The sequence below is a fragment of the Idiotropiscis lumnitzeri genome, chromosome 1, assembly GCF_059441095.1.
Source record: "Idiotropiscis lumnitzeri isolate Australia: NSW breed Sydney's pygmy pipehorse chromosome 1, RoL_Ilum_1.0, whole genome shotgun sequence".
In the NCBI taxonomy this organism is placed as follows: Eukaryota; Metazoa; Chordata; class Actinopteri; order Syngnathiformes; family Syngnathidae; genus Idiotropiscis; species Idiotropiscis lumnitzeri.
The window spans coordinates 19,376,678-19,394,707 of NC_142391.1; the positions used below are offsets into that span (position 1 = coordinate 19,376,678).

Below are 18,030 nucleotides of genomic sequence, written 5' to 3' on the forward strand. Positions count from 1 at the left end.
TCCCTGTTCCTGTACTTATACATGGCATAAAGAAGGATGAGGATGCACAGGGCAGCGGCCGCCACTATTCCGATGACCATCCCGGTGGTGCTGCTTGATTCCCGGACTACTTCTGAAGGCCCCGGCCTGACGCCTGGTTCTGTGGGAAGTGCTGTGGGTATATTACGGAACACGGGGGAGGTTAATCATGGGCCCCTCAGCTGGGTGCCGTCTACCTCATAGGATGTGGGCAATGGAAGCAACTCTAGGTCTGGCAGAGGTTCTAGCTATTCGTTTTGCCAGTCGGATCATGTTTGGCGGGTGCATTGTGAAGCGTGGCAGTAAAGGCAGAGGTGGCGGTGGTGCGGCTCTGGCGGTTTGTGGTATGGCGGTAGTGATAGTCCTACTGCGTCTGGAGACTGAAGCTTTGTTATGTCTAACAGTCCTGGGCGAGTGAGCTTTGTAGCCACCGCGTAGCCCGACGTGGACAAAGGAGAAGGGCGTGTAAAAAAATCTTCATCAGCGGTAGAGGGCTGCTTAGACTTCAACTCTTCCCCTGAGCCATACCGCGATATTGCCAAGCCATCATCATCACAATCATCGCTGCCTCGGTCCAACAAGCACGGTGCCCCCGCCTCAGTGGCCTTGGACACGGACTCTTTGGTGGTCTCAGTAATGGAGAGGGAGTGGGTGGTGGGTTGAGGGAGTGGGAATGAAGGGCGCATGAGGATCGACAAAGGGATGGACTATCGGATCCTCAAGTACTGGGGTGACTAACTCAGCTCCTAGGTTTGGACACAGACATACAGGATGTTAGGTGACGCTACTTTTCTTTGGAACAACAAATGACTATCACGCCATAAAATAAATAAAGAAAGAAAGAAAGTAACGCAAAGAAAATATAATGAAGCCACAAATTTTCACACCGCAAACCACGGACAATTTGAAATCGCAAAAAGGCTTAAGAGGTGTTCTAGGAAGAGCCGCAGAAGTCAAATATACTTCTAATATAAAAAGAAAGAGCCGTCCGAGAACACAACAGCTCTGCCTTCTCAATAATTTTTCCTTGAGTTCATCAAGGAGGAAATTTTCAAATTTTCAAAAGATACTTGCCTGCACACCCTACAGACAGTCATGATAGCAGATTCGCCAATCAATGGCTCTCCAAATCTCTTAAACCTCTTACACGGCTGAGCGAGATTTTCTGCGATACAGAGCTGAGCACTGTAATAGTGTTTAAAATTTCAAAGGTTAAGACGTTAGAATAATTCAACTATTTCCTTCACAGTGAATGTGGAACGGAGAGAACTAAAATGGGGGCGGCTTTTTCAACAGTGAACATTGTCATGGGCTCCCTTCATGATGTCATTACTTTTTAAACTAAGTTCAGTCTCGCTGAGCTCTGACGTGAGGGATGACTTTTATTTGTTATGATTCAAATGTGACAGTTGCTCCGTCACAAGTAAACACAGCTCTGTAACAAAGAAAAAAATGACGGTTGCAATGTCAATGGCAGAAAAAAAACTCCTCTCGGATTTTCACCTTTTGAATCATCTACTCCAGGCCAAATCAGTGAGCCCTTTCTCATGAGAAGAGCAAAGGGACACAATTTCCTACTAGGTTATTTAAAGAGGAAGTCAACTAAAAAAAAAAAAAAAATGATTTGCAATAATATATTGTATGCGCTTTCCCAAGTCTAAACACGGCATTCTGATTAATTTCACATTTGTGGAATAGGAGTTAAGCCGCAAAGTCCATTTTGTCATTTCTGTTAACTGAAAATGACGTCACAGTTGCTCAGGTAACAATCAATCATGTCTCACCTGATTTCTGAAGCTGAGCCATGATTGGTTGTTATCATTTGGGCACAGTACATCAAATTTGTCTTAGGCCTTCCTGTGTGGCGTTTGCATGTTCTCCCTGTGCCTGCGTGGCCTTTCTCCTGGTTTCCTCCCACATTCCAAAAACTTGCTCGGTCGCTTAACCGTCCCGAGGTATGACTGCTTGTTCATCTATGTGTGCCCTGAGATTGGATGATGAGCATTTCACGGTATACCCCGCCTACTGCTAGAAGACAGCTGGGATAGGCTCCAGCTCGAGAGAAGAAAATGGATGGAAATTAAATACTGTAATTGATCGGCTCATTAATATTGTGTCCATTATCCATATTTGGCAATAATAGATAAAGTAAAGACATTTGTGATTTCAGTCTTTGGCCCATATTGTAAACAACATTATTCATCTTGATAATGTATTGTATATGAAGAATACTGAGACGCTAACCTCGTCATTAATGCGCACACCTGTACATCGGACCGCTGCGATCTCAAGATATGACGTTGCTCCGTTGATACTTTGCCGTGAGAGAATATGCTACGACGCTGTATATCACAATAGCAATATCGTCCACCCTGAACTGAAAGATGAAATCAAACACTGAACGAAACATATTGCGAATTTGTATGGAACTAAAAATACAAATTTGCGCGTTTTCTAAAGCAGAGTTTGAGTGGAGTGAACAATCAAACTGCCATTGACATCAAACGTTGAACTGCCGCGCATACTCAATGTTTAAATGCACATTGCAAATAACACTAAACGTCAACATATACATTCACAAGCACACACGTCTATAAAAGAAATACATTTTATTGTACTTTAAATAATAACACAAGAATGTTTTTCAATCATCATTTTTGACACATTTTCACAAATTGGTCAGTGATGCAGTTTATAAACTTTTCAAGTGCAGACAAATGATGTGTTGAGCCACAATTTTGTTACAAACAATCAGTCATATCAAAGCAATTAAAAATGGAGTGAAGGTCTATTTAAAAATGTCATATTTCATGCAAAGGGTCATAGTTATAAAGAGAGGTGAGCATTCGGTCACAACGCCAGTTTTGTTGACGACTGATGACAACACGCACTGCCGGTCTCGTGGCTTTGTTCACGGTGTTTAATACAGCAGGGTTTCTTGTATTGGCTAAATATGGAAACACCAAAGGGCTGTTATCTGCCAATGAACTAAGAAGAAAAATACAACTGGTTAGGGTGGCGATATGTACGGATTCAATGTCTATGTTGGAGAGTTTACAATCAATTAACATTATCAGATCGGATTTGCTCATCAAAATGCAACATAGTTTGTTCAGGATTCACAGTGGTGGCATGAAGGTCCAATTCTGCCACACATGATATACTGACGCCCATGTTTTTGTTTTTGTTTTATTTTGGTGGATGGTGGGGAAATTTAGCCACGACAGAAGCGTAGTTAAAATTACAATACGGACTGGCCGACTGACGATTACAGACTGGTTGGCGTGAATAAATGACGCACTGACGATGACGAACGGGTGCCCAGTTTGCTAACGGGTGACGATGACGGACCAGCAAAAATTGTGTTCATTGCCCACCTCTGGTTATAAACCCCGGAAAAAAGAAAAAAAAAAGAAAAAGAAAGAGGGCAAGGTTACAAACTGCATTACCGAAAGAGAACTTCATAGACTTCAACATACATAATCGGTCCACTTACATCAACATATTGCCCGCATGAATTTGGCAGGAAGAAAAGAATTTACAAAAGAGAAGTGTATAATAATAATGGATATCAACTTTGTAGCATTAAAAATACTGTATTATTGGAGAGTGTGTTCTATATTAAACATGACAGTACAGGGAGGCAACGACACACACATCCACACCACAAAACATAAAAATAAACACCATCATTTGCTTAGTTTTTTTTTTTTTTTGAAATATCTAATGACTCTGTGTAAATAATTTGCTTTGTTCTCATTTGTTTTTACAAAATGTTTATCTACAATTTTCCATTGCAATAGACTTCAATAATATCTAAAATCTATTCACGTTTGAGTGAAATTGACACTCTTCAATTCTCATTTCGTTTTATAGAGTAGAATGAATGAATTCACTTTATATTTGACTCAACTCTACCAACAAGGGAGCAGGTGAAGAAGGGGTGGGACCTATGAACATATTACATAGGAAATGAGGCTGATGAGGGTGACAGTGTAAGTCAGTTGCCATGTCCATGTAAAGGCAGAACGAGGCGGTCGGGCGGCAATAGAGCTTTTGGCTGTAAGGAAGGGATGGGGATATACAAACAATGAGCATATACATGCCCATCTACATAAAAGAACAGAAGAACTCTAACACTGACAGGTCTGACAAACCCTAAACTGCAACTTTTTAGCCATGCAATTCATTTTCTCTTACAATCAAAGTATTATTCGATAGTCATTCGTTTTCTGAAGGTATGTTTGCAAATGTTGAAAAAATGGAGGATAATGGAATTAGGATCTGGAACGGCTCCATCTACTAATTATGTGCTTTGGGCAGAATCTAGTTGCTGTTATCTTAAATCTTAATATGGGATTGCAAAGAAAATAAAAATAAAATACAAACACACAAAGTCGTTAGTAGTAGTTAGTAGTAGAAGCAGTTCCAAATCCGAAATGGTCAAATTATACTGTATGTAAAATGAAAAAGAAAACTTTTCCAATGCTGTTTAATCGGAATCCAATTCAGAAAAAGAATAAGAAACAGTTAAAGCCAAATAACCATAATGGGAACCAAAAATGCCATTTGGATTAATTAAAAAAAAAAAAAAAAGACCTGTTAAAGTATCAAATGAAAAATGTTACGATGAATGAACAAAGTCATTTCAAATTTTGCACACACTACAACCAGATGCACACAATAAAAAACAGACACTGTCGAGAGAGGGACTCGACTTGCGGACGGGCTCCTCTCTCATGTGTTTCTTGATGACAAATATATCGCTAATGTTAATCTTTAAACATGAACCGGGCCGTGCAGTCTGGGTGTACAGTGACAATACTGGCTGAGAATGAGTTAATATTGTCATTTTGGGTTTAGTTCTAGTTGTACTGCAGGATGTTGATGCATGCTTAAAGTAAGTTGCATTTAGGGAAAGTAGAAAAGAAACGACAGTGAAAACTGGGGGTTGGTAAGATTGACCAAAATAAGTGACAGACTCTGTGTCCCAATGCCATACTCGGTCATATAATTGAAAACATACCAGACGGTGATGATTAAATGACAATGAAAGATTCACAAGAAAATATGTGTGTGCTGTCAACAAAACGGTAGAAACTTGACGGTCTGTTCAACATGCTCTTGGCCCACACTTTGGTGAGAATTTTTAGAAGGATGTTTTATTTACTGGAGTATGATTGGGATACAGGTCAATTTGAATTAATAATCAAAGGGAATGGGGGGGGGGGGGATACAAACAAACATACGATGGATATGGAAATGTGATACACCCCTTTAAATTCTATGCTTGGTAATTTAACAATATTAAATGTGTTAAATGATACAATGCATTTTGTATATAAATAGTGTGAAAAGTCCAAAACTTATAGTATTGTTGCAAGAAACACTTATACAACAAACCCAAGAGAAGGCCTAATCATTTTTTTTTTGGGCACATTTGGAATAATGTGCAGAGCAAACAGCACCTCAATAATGTACGGATTTGGGGTGAGTTAATTATTGATTTTGGGAAAAACGTGTACAAAATGAGTTCTTGTGCTTAATGATTGCTTCTTGTTCTGCAGTTTTATGCTTTCCTTAAATGTGTTTTTCTTTATACGAGCATTGAATAATGTATTATAAAAACATGACATATTAAGAACCCGTACTTTGCAAGTACGCGTATATTTTGTCCGTATTTAAAACAGCATAGTTTTAGTTTTGAGTTTCAAATTCATCCACCCATAACTCAAATCTATTAATCAGATTTAAAGCATTTGCATCGAGATTAGATGATACGTACTATATGTTATCAAGATAGACGCCTGGTCAAAAGATTGAATCCAGTAAGACCAAAGTTCAAGATTGGGCACACGACAACTAAGACGGGGTGTTGACCATTTCCACTGCACAGTACATTATGTCATGTATGAATAATGTCAAATGATAACTTGAAAGTGCATATCCATAAGACACAATATTCATTCAGGTGATGTTTCTGCTCGGGCTTGAATTTAAGCACAATCATTTCTGAAACTTGTCAAAGCCTCATACTGTACCTGTTTTCGTGTAGCGAGAGCGGTCGCACCAGAACGAGATGTAATCTACTTGTTGCGTGTAAACAAGAAGCTGAAGTGTGTCCGCTCTTTGCTACGCTCTAAAGATTAGGCATCGTCGTTTGATGAGCAGACTCGACGGCGTGCGGAAATGGATAACGTCTGGATTACGTACGTATGTTTGAGCAGGCCAAGACTCCTTTTAATGCTTCTGTACAGCCAAGCAGTTGTCAAATAAAAATTTGGGAGGTCCTTTTAATGGTCAAGTTCACATATCGTCGCCGTCCTATGAAATAAACGTATGTCCAATGTTTATTTTAGCAAATGTTCACATTTATGAGATGTCTATAATGTAGAAACCCCATTCATGTAAAAATAAAAATAAATATTTTAAAAAAATGGACATATTTTCACAGGACAGTGATGATATACATAATTACATATGTACATACATGTATGTGTGTCCATTAGATTGTTTTTTTTTTTTTTGTTGCTGAAACAATATTGTATCAAATATATCGTTGATGATTTGCCTTTCATTGAGTCCGGCGGTTACCTCATAAATTCGAAAGAACTAACTAACTACACACTTGGTATTATGGATACACACTTTGAAAGGCATGTCGTGTCCCTTAACATTCATATGCATTCAACTCAGACTTTCGGACGGCACGTGCAGCTGTAGGAATAAAAGTGAGAACAATTCCATGAGATGGCATTGTGCAGGGATTGATGAAAATCTTGGCTTAAAGGAGGACAACATCCAAGATGATTTTTCCCTAACAAGCTCAGTTTATATATTTTTGGATCAGGAATCTGAAATTAGTTGTCATAATTTTTTTTCTGTATTCATTTTGGAGAAATTAGGAAACGAGTGACAATTTGAAAAACGCCTGCTTTTAAGAAGGAATAGGGCCACGCCCCCCCTCCGCTCTTTCCATGTTTCACTCGGAGTCATTGAAGGGACCAATTACAAATTGTCCATTGGAAATCATTGTACTTTCATTGCTTAGGGGGAATAAAGATCGCTGCCCAGCAATAGTCTGCCTCCTAGAGTTGACACGACTTCGGCTAAGTGTCCGAAATGTAACCAGTCAGGGTTCGTGTGCGCATTCTTGCTCGTGTGCCTTTCAGCCTGTGTAAGTGGAGAATCGATCCGCATTGTATTTTTGATTTTGTCGAGATGATCACGAGCTCACGTTTGATGTCAATAAATCCAAACTATTGTTCAGAATGCTTTTATACTTTCACAGATTGAAGTGGACAAAAGTAGTGATGTGCATTTGCATTTTGGTGGCAATCGGTTACCGTTTAAGACAACGCAACTGACAATGCGAGCAATGTTACCTCGCGTTGCTCCCTGCTGTGAAATAAAAAATAACAAGCCAACTTCCAAAAGGCGTTGAGCCAATTTGTCACGAATCTCATCACAAAACAAAACCTTAAATCACTACAGTCTTTTGGGCGAGAGATATTGTCGTACTGATGTCATTTTTGCATGCAAACCGTTGTTTCAAAATATTTGTAAATTTCAAACTCTTGATCTGCTCTGTCCTGCTCGTCTAAAGGCATAGCATTTAATAAATGTTTGGACATGGCATGTATTTGGAATTTGGGCAACAGAAGGTGTTTTTGAACATGTACAATTAATAAAAATCATATTTTGTCCAGTATTGTGCCTGAAATGAGTTACTTTGCGAATTGTTGGCTTGTTCTCACTGGATATGGAATAGAAAGAGCTTTAGAATGATTTCTAAGCCATCTCATGAAACTGATCAATCACGGATGGATCACAGAGAACAGTATCACCAAACAACATGAGAACCAAAGTAAAACACACCAAAAAGAAAGATAATGCAGGGTTTGCATTTGATTTTGCTGAGACAGCAAAAATGTTTTTCAGCTAAAATGCAAACGCAGACAAAGCAATTGTGAATAAAATTCCGCATGCACATTGATGAACAAAATTCATTTTGAGCAAAAGGAAGAGTTTTCCAAAGCATAGTACCAATAATAATAACAAGAATTAGATTTTTTTTTTTCAACATCCTGTTCCATACCTGTCCCGGTGAAGTGCACAAATTGTGTGTTCGGTTGGAGTACAGTGTGGCATTGGAAGGGTAATTTCTTTTCAAGTTTATTTTTCACTCAAATGAAAGTGTCATCAATTGGATTTACTTTTGGCTTTAAAGGCTGTTTGTTAAAATAACAACAACAACAACAAAAAAACAATTTTCATCAGCATGCTACAAAAGCTGAAGCAAAGCGATGAAAACAAGTGACTGACCGCAATGCCATATGTGATGAAACTTAAATATGCCCATGCAAACAAATTTCAGGTTGAGGCTACATCACCAAATTCAGAAAATGCAAAATGGCCAATAATACCAGTGAGACTGACCGAGCAAAGAAAAGAAAAGACAAACAGAAAAGTATATTTGGACTCCACCAAGCATGCCAACATCAAAATAATGTCGGGGTTAGGATGGCATGAATTTCTGTGTAAACATGATTGGATGACAGGGGCCCTGTCTTTGTCTTTCTTCACAAATCCCCATGAATTTCCGGAAACAGAGCACATCTTTGAAGTCATTCACATGATCGTCTCCTGCATACTCTTTAAAAGAAATTGGGAATGGCCAACTGTCTGACAAGAGAGAGAGAAAAATGTTTGTTTTTTTGTTCAATTTTGGTAAAAGTAATAATCATACAATGTGGAAATTCCCAAATTCTTTCAAATATATTATCTATTTACAATTTAAATAAAAAAAAAAAAGGATGCTTAATGTATTGATTTTGTATTAAGTTGCAAAAGGAGAGTAACAACTACGCTTGGAAGCAAAACCCAAAAAGGAAAAATAAATATATACACAGAAATTCAATGATATCTGTTCTCTCTGTTCTCTCTCTCTCTTTAAGGCAAAAAAAATGCAAGCATCCACTATAATAATGGACAAGTAAATGTGCATATGAGGTGATGAAAAAAAAAACAAAAAAACAAAGATGATAGGATTCTTCAAACAAATCAATAAAATGTATTGTTTAATAAAAAAAGAAGGAAAGTGATGAATGGCAGCATCACTGGCTCATAACGGTTCACTTTGATACAAATTTCACTCATTTTGGATGTACGCACTCACTTTTTTTTTTTTTTTTCCTAAATCTCAGCAGGTGAAATTTGTATGTGACCATATTGACCACTTTGGATGACCCCATGTGCAAGTGTAGTTCATGACAGAAATGATCGTAAGCGCTTCCAAAAGCTACTTGCAAGATAACAAATGGCGCTCTGAATAGCCGGTTCAATTTTTGGAAATGAAGTTACACTTTGTCTAACCATGGGGATGTGATGCTTTGAGACTGCCATCATCCGGACTGCTGCTGATGCATGAACGCACATAGAAAGCAAGCAAATGCAAACTAACCTAGCCCACCTGGATGACCAGTTTCACACTCCTCGAGGTCTTCGTCGTCACTGGAACACTCGGCAGACGACACAATGTCATCTGTTGCATGCTTCTTGATCGCAAGGATCATTGTTAAAGAGAAACAAGGACACACACACACACACACAAAAACAACAACACTTTACATTATTTCTTTACTTTCTAAAATATCTACACTCAAGGTTTATTTGTGTACAATTTTAAAACCATCATACATTATAACTATGTAACTAACCATGTGATAATAATCACAGACTTTTCAGCAAACGTTCAGCAATAAATTAGTTATTGTTCATTAAAAATGACTTTCAATACTTTTTAATGGTAATACTACTTTGACGGTTGTCGTGTAAGTCTGCAACAGTACTTCCTAACTAACCATCGAACTTGAAACCCATACCGTCGAAGAGGATCTATGTTTCCGTGTGGTGGTGGTAGACATCATGGTAGTCGTCTCAACGAAAGTAGTGGAGCCATCCGAAGGCGTGGCCGTGGACTTGGTTGAGCCTGCCCCACTGGGGACATCACCGACCAGCCTCACGCTCCCGTTTATTTTGACGTTAGGGCTGCTCTCCGCAGCCATGTTCAACACCTTGAGGCCGTTGTAATAAAGACCGGACAGTTGCCCTTGAAACGGCCGGCCACGATCACTTCCACCAATTCCAACTGTGGCTTGAGTGTTGAAGATGGTTAGCTGTCGTCCTACACAAAACAAGCACATATATTAAAGCCAGAAAAGCGAGACCTGAAGTAGTTTCAAAGCAAATGGCAGCCTGTTTCCTAGTGGAGAGAGCAACCGTTTTTCGGACTCCATTTTTGTCATTTGAACTTTTCTGCCTTCCTGTGGATTTCAAAATGAACCATTAGGCGCTCGGTTTTATTAAAGGAACAGACTGGTTAAAATTCATTTTCTAGCAGTCGTAAAAGTGTAAACATCTGATTCCCTGAATAAAGTTTATGTATTTCAACATGCAGCCATATTCAACATTTTGTCATGACCCGTGTCTGCCACGTCAGTGTTTTTGTTGTTATTTTCTTCCCTCCTTCCTGCCATGTGCCTTTTGTTATTGTTTTCGTTCTCACCCGCTACGCACCTGTTCCTAGTCATCATCACGCACCTGCTTCCCATCTGCTCCCCTAAGTACCCGGACTATTTAAACCTTCCAGACCGACAACGCAGTGTCGGGTCATTACCCTGTTTGCCTCCTGTTGCCACGTCACCTCGGACTCTCACGACTTGCGCTTCGCTCCCGTTGTTGCACTTGTCTTCGTTCCCTGTCCGCCTGGCTCGTTCCCGTCTCGTGTTTGGTCCTTGTCATCGTCCAGTTAGTCTCGTTCAGTTGCCTGTGTTGTTTCTTTGCCCACGCCCCGTTGTTCGTCCCCACCAAGCTCCACAATAAATCTCCTTAAAGCTTCACCTACCCCTGCTTCCTCGCTTCTTGGGTCCACCTCCTCATCGCCGCAAGGCGACTCCTGACACATTTTTGACTGCTTCACGTGATCCCTGTGGCGTCACGAGCTGTACTAGACCGTTCATTATCATTTGGGACTTCTTTTCCGGTCTATTGTGCTACAAAATTGACCGGTGGTTGTGTTATTACTTTGAATAATGCTAAATGCTATCTTGGTTTACAGTTCAACAGCTGTGAACTGTGCCATCAGTGTTTGCAATTGGAAGCTGGGTGTGTTATTTAACTCGCACCGTCAAGCTTTTTGTCATTCTGATTGAAATCATTCTAATTTCTGGTCAACTCTTGACATGTGACATGATTTCTTCCGATTTACGGTTTACATGCCCCATTCAAGGGGGAGTTCTATTTTGCATCGTAGTTGTGATAGTTGTAACAAGAGCAACATTTTGATAAAAACAATTAACAACTAGAGAAATGTCATTTTTGTGGTCGACCCAACGGAATGGGTCGACCTTTTCCCCCAGCCCTACTTCACGTAATTAAACGTACTTTAAAAACAAAAGAGCTAGAGATGTTTAATAAAAATTAGCCTACTGAAATTACAAACAGTTCAAAAAGCAAATTTGGGAATAAAAAAAAAAAATGCATTAAAAAAACTGAGGTCGGTATGGAGAAAAAAAACTAAACAAAAACAAAAGCTCAAAACCTTCAACAATATCATTCATTTTCAACCGTTTACTGTCATTAGAGTAATAGCAAAAGCAATCACTCTCGGTATTGGATTTAAGGTACCATTTCAAACTTGAGTGCTGTACTTAATGATTTAAAAATATATATTATAAGAATATTATTACAAATACATTTTTATTATGCAATGTGTCCTCCACATTGATCTCATTCAATGAAGAAGATAAACTTAAAGTACTAAATAAGACTGCGTCCTACTAATAGACTTCAGCGCTTAATGCTATTACATAATACATAATGGTAAGCTATTAGCCTAAATGCTACATGGCTGGCCACATTTCAAGTATTTGCTCATTCTATACTAAAAAAAAACACACTCCCGATGACTCAAATGAGGACTTTCAGTACATAAAATAGTGACATTTAAAAAGCGTTGCCGAAAATGGGCCAATCTTGAGAAGTTCAAAAATGATTGGATGCCGATATGAGGAAAAACACAGAAGCTACAGACAGAGCTACAACAAGCACTGATTTCAAGAAATGTCCCATCTATGGGGAAAGTAAGTACATATTAAAGAGCAAAAACAGTACCTTTTTCTTGAAGCCATTCTTCGACTGGTCTGGCATACTTGAAAGGGATTTTCTTATTGGCCATTTGATACCGTTCAATGTCACTGTTCCCTTGAACAAAACATTTACAGAGATTTAGTTGTCAACATCCAGGGCAGGCAAAATGAACATTATCTTTTTATCTACTTGGAAATAATTATTAACGAATAGATTTTTCTCTGACTGAATTCCCATTTGTAAATGTCGTTTCTTTTTTTTTCTTTTCTTTTTTTAATGGGTAGGAGGCTCAATATATGTAAAGAAAGTTGAGCGACCTCTGCAAAGGCCGGTATTTAAAAGGGAAGTCAAATGAAAATATGTTGGCTATACGGAATATGAATTAAGATGCAAGATCCACCGGTTTTCATCAAGGGTCAAGAATTTTTATGAATTAGGCCGCAGGGTCGAGGTCGGAACACGTACCGAGATAGCAGCCGGCGGGCGGGGGACTGACTGGCAAAAAAAGGGTGTGGAAAAAGTGCCCAACTCTGGTATGGAATTACTAGGCATGTTTTTTTTTTTCAAGGTAGAAAATTGATCATCTCACAAAATACATCAATATTCATGCCCAAAGATAAGGGCTACACAATATATCCCCAAAAATATTATCATGATCATAGATGCGATGAATAAATACGTTCATTGGAAATTCTTTGCTTTTATCTGATGCATCGTTAAATGTGTTAAATCGCCATCCAATAGGAGAGCAGTGTCATTATCATTCTGTAGCATTACTAACACTAAATAACTTTTAGCGAGGCCGCTGAACCTGCAACACAGGTGGGATGACTGTAGTATATCGTCACTGTCCAGAGAAAAACGCCTATGTCCAATTTTGTCCTTTTTTTAATTTGTTTTTTTTTAACGTTCACGTTAATGGGATGTCTATAACGTGGAAACCCCATTAACTTAAAAAAGAAAAAAAATGGACCGAAGTCTTTTTCACAGGACAGCAATGATAATTAATTTACAGCACTGAAGTGGTGGGGACCAAACTTTTTTTTTCTTTTAATGCAGCCCAAATTCCGGCAAGAAGCTCTAAGAATCATTTATATAAAATATATTTTTAATATTTTGGCCCTCTGGAGGTAATCAAAATTTTTTACAACAGTTGTTGAGGATGCGTCTTGGTACCTGTCGGGAAGTGCTCATTGATGGACCAGTTATCAACCTGCAGCGTCGCATTTCCACCGTTTCTGGTGAAGCGGACCACATGATACTTTCCATCATTCACTGGGGTGCTGCCCTCCTGTACACTGATATCAACTGTCCCAATGTTGAATGTCACGCCAATCTTGCCTTGTTGCTAAAGTAAAACAAACACAAAAAATAAAAATAAATAAATAAATAAAAAACGGGCGTGCTATTGGAATATTTGCCACTCATGATAATTACGGAAAATTAGAATGCATTGTTTGAGGCCTTCTGAAGATTTACTCCCATGAGTGAACTGAAAAAAAAAAATGACTTCGTTACTTTAGAAACACAAGTAACATTTTTCACACAGAATTTCTAAGTTAATTCCACAAAGAGAGTTTCTGAGTTAATTTTAATTGCTAGTATTAATTTATGAAAAAACATTATATGAAATAAACCGTGACCACGGAGGCTGTCTCCAACCTGAAAGTTTTTGGTACATTGCTCAAACCTTGAGTGACTAAATGAACTAAATAATATGCAATACTTTGCAAGTAAAATTCACTCAAAAACATTCTTTATAAAATTAAATGAGAAATTCAGAGTGAAAAAAAATAGGTTAGATTTTTTTTCAAGCAAATATGACTAATTTTTTGGGGGCAGGAGAAGGCAATTGGAGCAAGAATTGGTGACTGTAAAAATGAATCTAGCAATTTTAAAAATATAAAAACCTTTTACTCTCATCCAAGTGTAAAATTTATTCTGTTTAATATAGACTTTTTAGAGTAAAATATATATATATATTTTTAATTTACTGTGTAGTCAGTCACAGTGCCCACAGCTAGCTAAACAGTTGTTCATATTTACACTGTCAGCAAGAGGGACTTGAATATATCCCGCCTGCACCAAAGTCAGGCGAGCGGTGCACTTGGATTATGATGAATGAATAATGCATTTGAATGCGGAAAATCAGCGTTGCAACGGCCTTGCAAAACTTGATTAAAGTACTGTTTAAGTATGCTTTGTGACAGACTACATGACACTTGAATCAAAGAGGGGAATTGTACTTTTTGTAATGTCCACCAGAGAGCATCATTGAATCGACCATCTGTCCACATCCACGTAATGGACAAATATATTAGGACACTTGGTGATTTAACTTAGGGTAAATGGCAAAAATATGGAGCTGGTCTTTCTTTTGACACTACTATACCATCAACCTCACTTTCAAGTTCAGTTCTGGTACATTTCCAAAACGAGGTTAACTCATTCACGACCAGCCCAGTAAAAAAAATGGATCTTTGACGTATTAAGCCGTCAATGGTATTGAATGAGTTAAGGTCATTGCATGGGAAGTAATACTTGCACATCAAGTACTTAGCATGGGAAACCGTCCCACGTTCTGAAAACCCTTGATTGAGATTAATTGAAAAAAACAAAAACAGATTGTCATCCTTATTCTTACATCTTGGAGTGTGACAGTTGGCTTAGTGGCTTCACAGAAAAAGCAACGAGTATGCTACAAACTTACTATGTGGAGCATGAGGTAGTCCCCCAGACCTGGAGCGCTGTCGATCCGGACAAGGATGCCATCTTTGAGCGAGGTACTAAAGCCAACTGTCAACCTATCAGTCCTGGTGCTTGGTCTCTCATTGGCCGGCCACTTGAACGTTATTAGGCCTCCTCCTTTGCCAAAGATGTAAGTGGTCCCAGCTGAGCAGAGCAGGAGAACGTTTCACTTTTAAGGATGAGTGTGACAGCACACACTGTGATTCTAAGTATATCTGAAGTCCGTTCACTTTGTACAGATAATGTGTTTTCAAGTCAGAAGTTGTCTTTGTGACCCCCACTAGTCCAAATGTGGTATTGTGTGCATTTGTGGAACATAAATTAGCAAATAAAAAAAAATTGCCTCAAACTGACACCAGCTGGCAGGGCCAGCTCGCCCGTGAAGCGAGACAGGCGGATGCTAAAGGCGGCGTGTGGACTCCAGGGAGAGCCAAAACGTGGGTGAAAATTTATCTTCAATATAATTATATTCGAAAAAATATTTCAATTTAGAAAAAAAGTCCCATATGTTTTAAATGACAAAGAGTTTTTTTTAACAAAAAAGGACAAGGTTCCCTGAATTGGTATGCTAAAATCAACTCATGAATTAAAAAAAAAGAAGAGAAGAAGAAACACTTGAATCAGATTTTCTCCACGTTATTATGAAATAAAACGTTTTTTTTTTTTCAATTAGAGCTGTAGTTTTCTTCCTTTTCCCCTCCTCATGTGAAGTTAATGAGGAATAAATTGATATCTTGTTGTTGTTTTTTTTTTATTTCTTCATACAAGTGTATGTTTGCACTTATTTTTAGATTGTATTTTTAACCACAAAAAAAAAGTAAATAACTATTTTTTTTTATTTTGGGGGAACGGATCAATTGTTTAATCATTAATTAATTAAACTATCGTTTCAAGTTACAAATGGGCTCATACAGCTAATTAAGTTGGTATCTAGTAGTTCCACTTTTTGACTCAATTAGGAAATTTGTTCAGAAGACAACCAAAGTGCATGGGAGTCATAAGCCTATGGAAGGAAGTTGTAGTAGAATAGCGATCAAAACATACTGACTTTAACTTCTTGTCAAATTAGCGATGAGTGAGTAATTAAGAGTTTTAGGTTCATTTTTTAACCATGTTAAAACCCGTAATCAATACGATCTTACAAAAAAAATTTATAAAAAAAAAGTTTTATAATGAGGCCGGAAGTTACGTCATATTTGCTGAATTCCTTATTTTTTGTCATGCAAACATTTTATCTTGTGATTCTATTTTTCCCGTTTACCTCCTAAATATAACTCTTGAATCTAAATGTAAAAAAAAAAAAATAAATCCTTCATAAACAAAACGAACAGCACACTACAGTCCAGACTGGTCAAGGCATGTGTCATATGAATACCAAGTCAAGTGTCAAAGTCTTTTCATAAATTGTAGCCTAGAACGCCCCACGTCCGAAATGTTGTCACTCGATTCTGACTCAAGTCATGTGACTCAAGTCCCTTACTACTTCTAATTGCACATGTTTCAGTGATATTGTAATAAAAGTGTGTGGCATCAGCACTCACGGTCATTGCACTGTGTTCCGGTGTAGGATGTCATGGAGCAGTCGCAAGTGTAGTTCTCCCACTGCTGGATGCAAATTCCCATGTTGGCACAGGAGTCCTCCTGACAGGTGGTGCTGGGTCCTGCAAAGTCCACAAGTCGTTACAATCACACACACCCATAACCTCAACAAACAAGTACCATTTTGAAAATAACTTGAGATATTTTGTAAAGTGGTGGCAGCAATTTAAGCAACATTTTGTGGCGTTGACTCAGTTGGAATCATGACTTGGTCGTGTTCCCTAAATACAATGTGCTTGCATTTACTTATTTGTTTTGAACATTTGTAAAAAATGTGCAGTATAATACAAAAATAATAAAACTACATTTGTACTTTGGACTAGGAGCAAAACGCTTCAATTAATTAAGGATATAAATGGTTGACATCATCTTACCAATACATTTTGGACAATTATAAGATTTCAAGTTTGCATGGGGAAAAAAAGTTGTGGTAGGGCCTTCCAATATGGCAACACGTCAGTGACAAAAGCAAGCCCCATAAAGGCAGATGGTTGGAGTAGTGTGGCAGGAGAACTTAGAAAGCACAATGCTCTAATCTCAACCCATCAAACACTTTGGAATGTACTAGAATGATGACGGTAAGTAAGCCAGGCCCTCTCATCCAACAGGATGTCACTGTCTTGTTAAAAAAACATATGTCCAATTTTCTTTTTTCGAAGGACAGTGACGATAAGTGACTTCTGACGGAATGATGACTCTTCTGGATTAAATAACCTACGAGTCTTTCAAGAGTGTTTACTGGAATTTTGTTCTTCCATTATCAGCTCCAGTGCGTGTACAAATGCTTTTATTTTTTTGACATTATTTGCCTAGTAAAAAGTGATTATTACCAATTTTCTGACTTTGATATATTGTCCTAGGTTGAATGACATGAAAAAAAACAAAATAGTGATGTTACTTTGCATTTTATCAAAAAAAAAAAAAAAAACATTTGTTGGATCACTTTAATATTTCTGAGCAGAAATACCTGAAATCAAGTTGATTTCAGTTGTTGACATGAACATATTGAGTCAATATAAGATTTGTTGGAGTTTGAGGCAGTTCTCTCAGGGGCAGATTTATTCAGCAAGCACATTCACATATTGCTGGCATTGGGCGGAATCCTTGCACCAAAATCCTCACTTTTCAGGAGACCCCCAAAAATTGCATGTTTGTTTAAGCATTAACATTGGATTGTGATTTTTCTTTTAATTCCCAAATTGTGACACAGGAGGTTTTTCCTCCTGGCAATGAGCATTATGGCCACGCCCCCTCCCTCCCTCCATGTCTTGGTGGGAGTCACAGGAGGAACAACACAATTTGTTTTTTTCAGAGTCATTGTAAATGTGTTGCTAATGATAACTGACCAATAACCGGCCCCAAAATGTACTAGGACGTCTCTACTTAGACCCATTTAAACCTGTGAAAACGTCACAAAACGATTCACTTTGCCATGACTGACTTAAAAGAGCACGTGAGCTGCTTACGCGCACTCTCGGACATTTCTCGTCTGTTTTCTTTAATAAGTCATCAAGA

At 38.3% G+C, this 18,030-nt stretch overlaps 1 protein-coding gene across 12 annotated transcripts in view; it reads right to left on the reverse strand.

Moving 5' to 3' along the window:
* Window positions 1-18,030, reverse strand: part of nrxn3a (neurexin 3a) — a 96,774-nt gene that overhangs the window by 1,638 nt on the left and 77,106 nt on the right. The window contains exons 18-25 of one of the 12 annotated variants that reach the window (XR_015846202.1): window positions 16,458-16,577; window positions 14,879-15,060; window positions 13,345-13,516; window positions 12,193-12,282; window positions 9,903-10,204; window positions 9,491-9,572; window positions 3,515-4,078; window positions 619-764 (exon numbers count right to left, since the gene is read on the reverse strand). Coding sequence is in view for 8 of the 12 variants with exons in the window: in XM_088310892.1 (XP_088167018.1) it covers window positions 1-151; window positions 9,482-9,575; window positions 9,903-10,204; window positions 12,193-12,282; window positions 13,345-13,516; window positions 14,879-15,060; window positions 16,458-16,577 (1,111 nt within the window). In the remaining 4 variants the exon portion in view is untranslated. Of the gene's footprint in view, window positions 152-306; window positions 765-2,610; window positions 4,079-9,481; window positions 9,576-9,902; window positions 10,205-12,192; window positions 12,283-13,344; window positions 13,517-14,878; window positions 15,061-16,457; window positions 16,578-18,030 lie in introns of those variants that run through there. The other 11 variants (XR_015846178.1, XR_015846198.1, XR_015846167.1 and 8 more) reach the window with 11 other exon arrangements.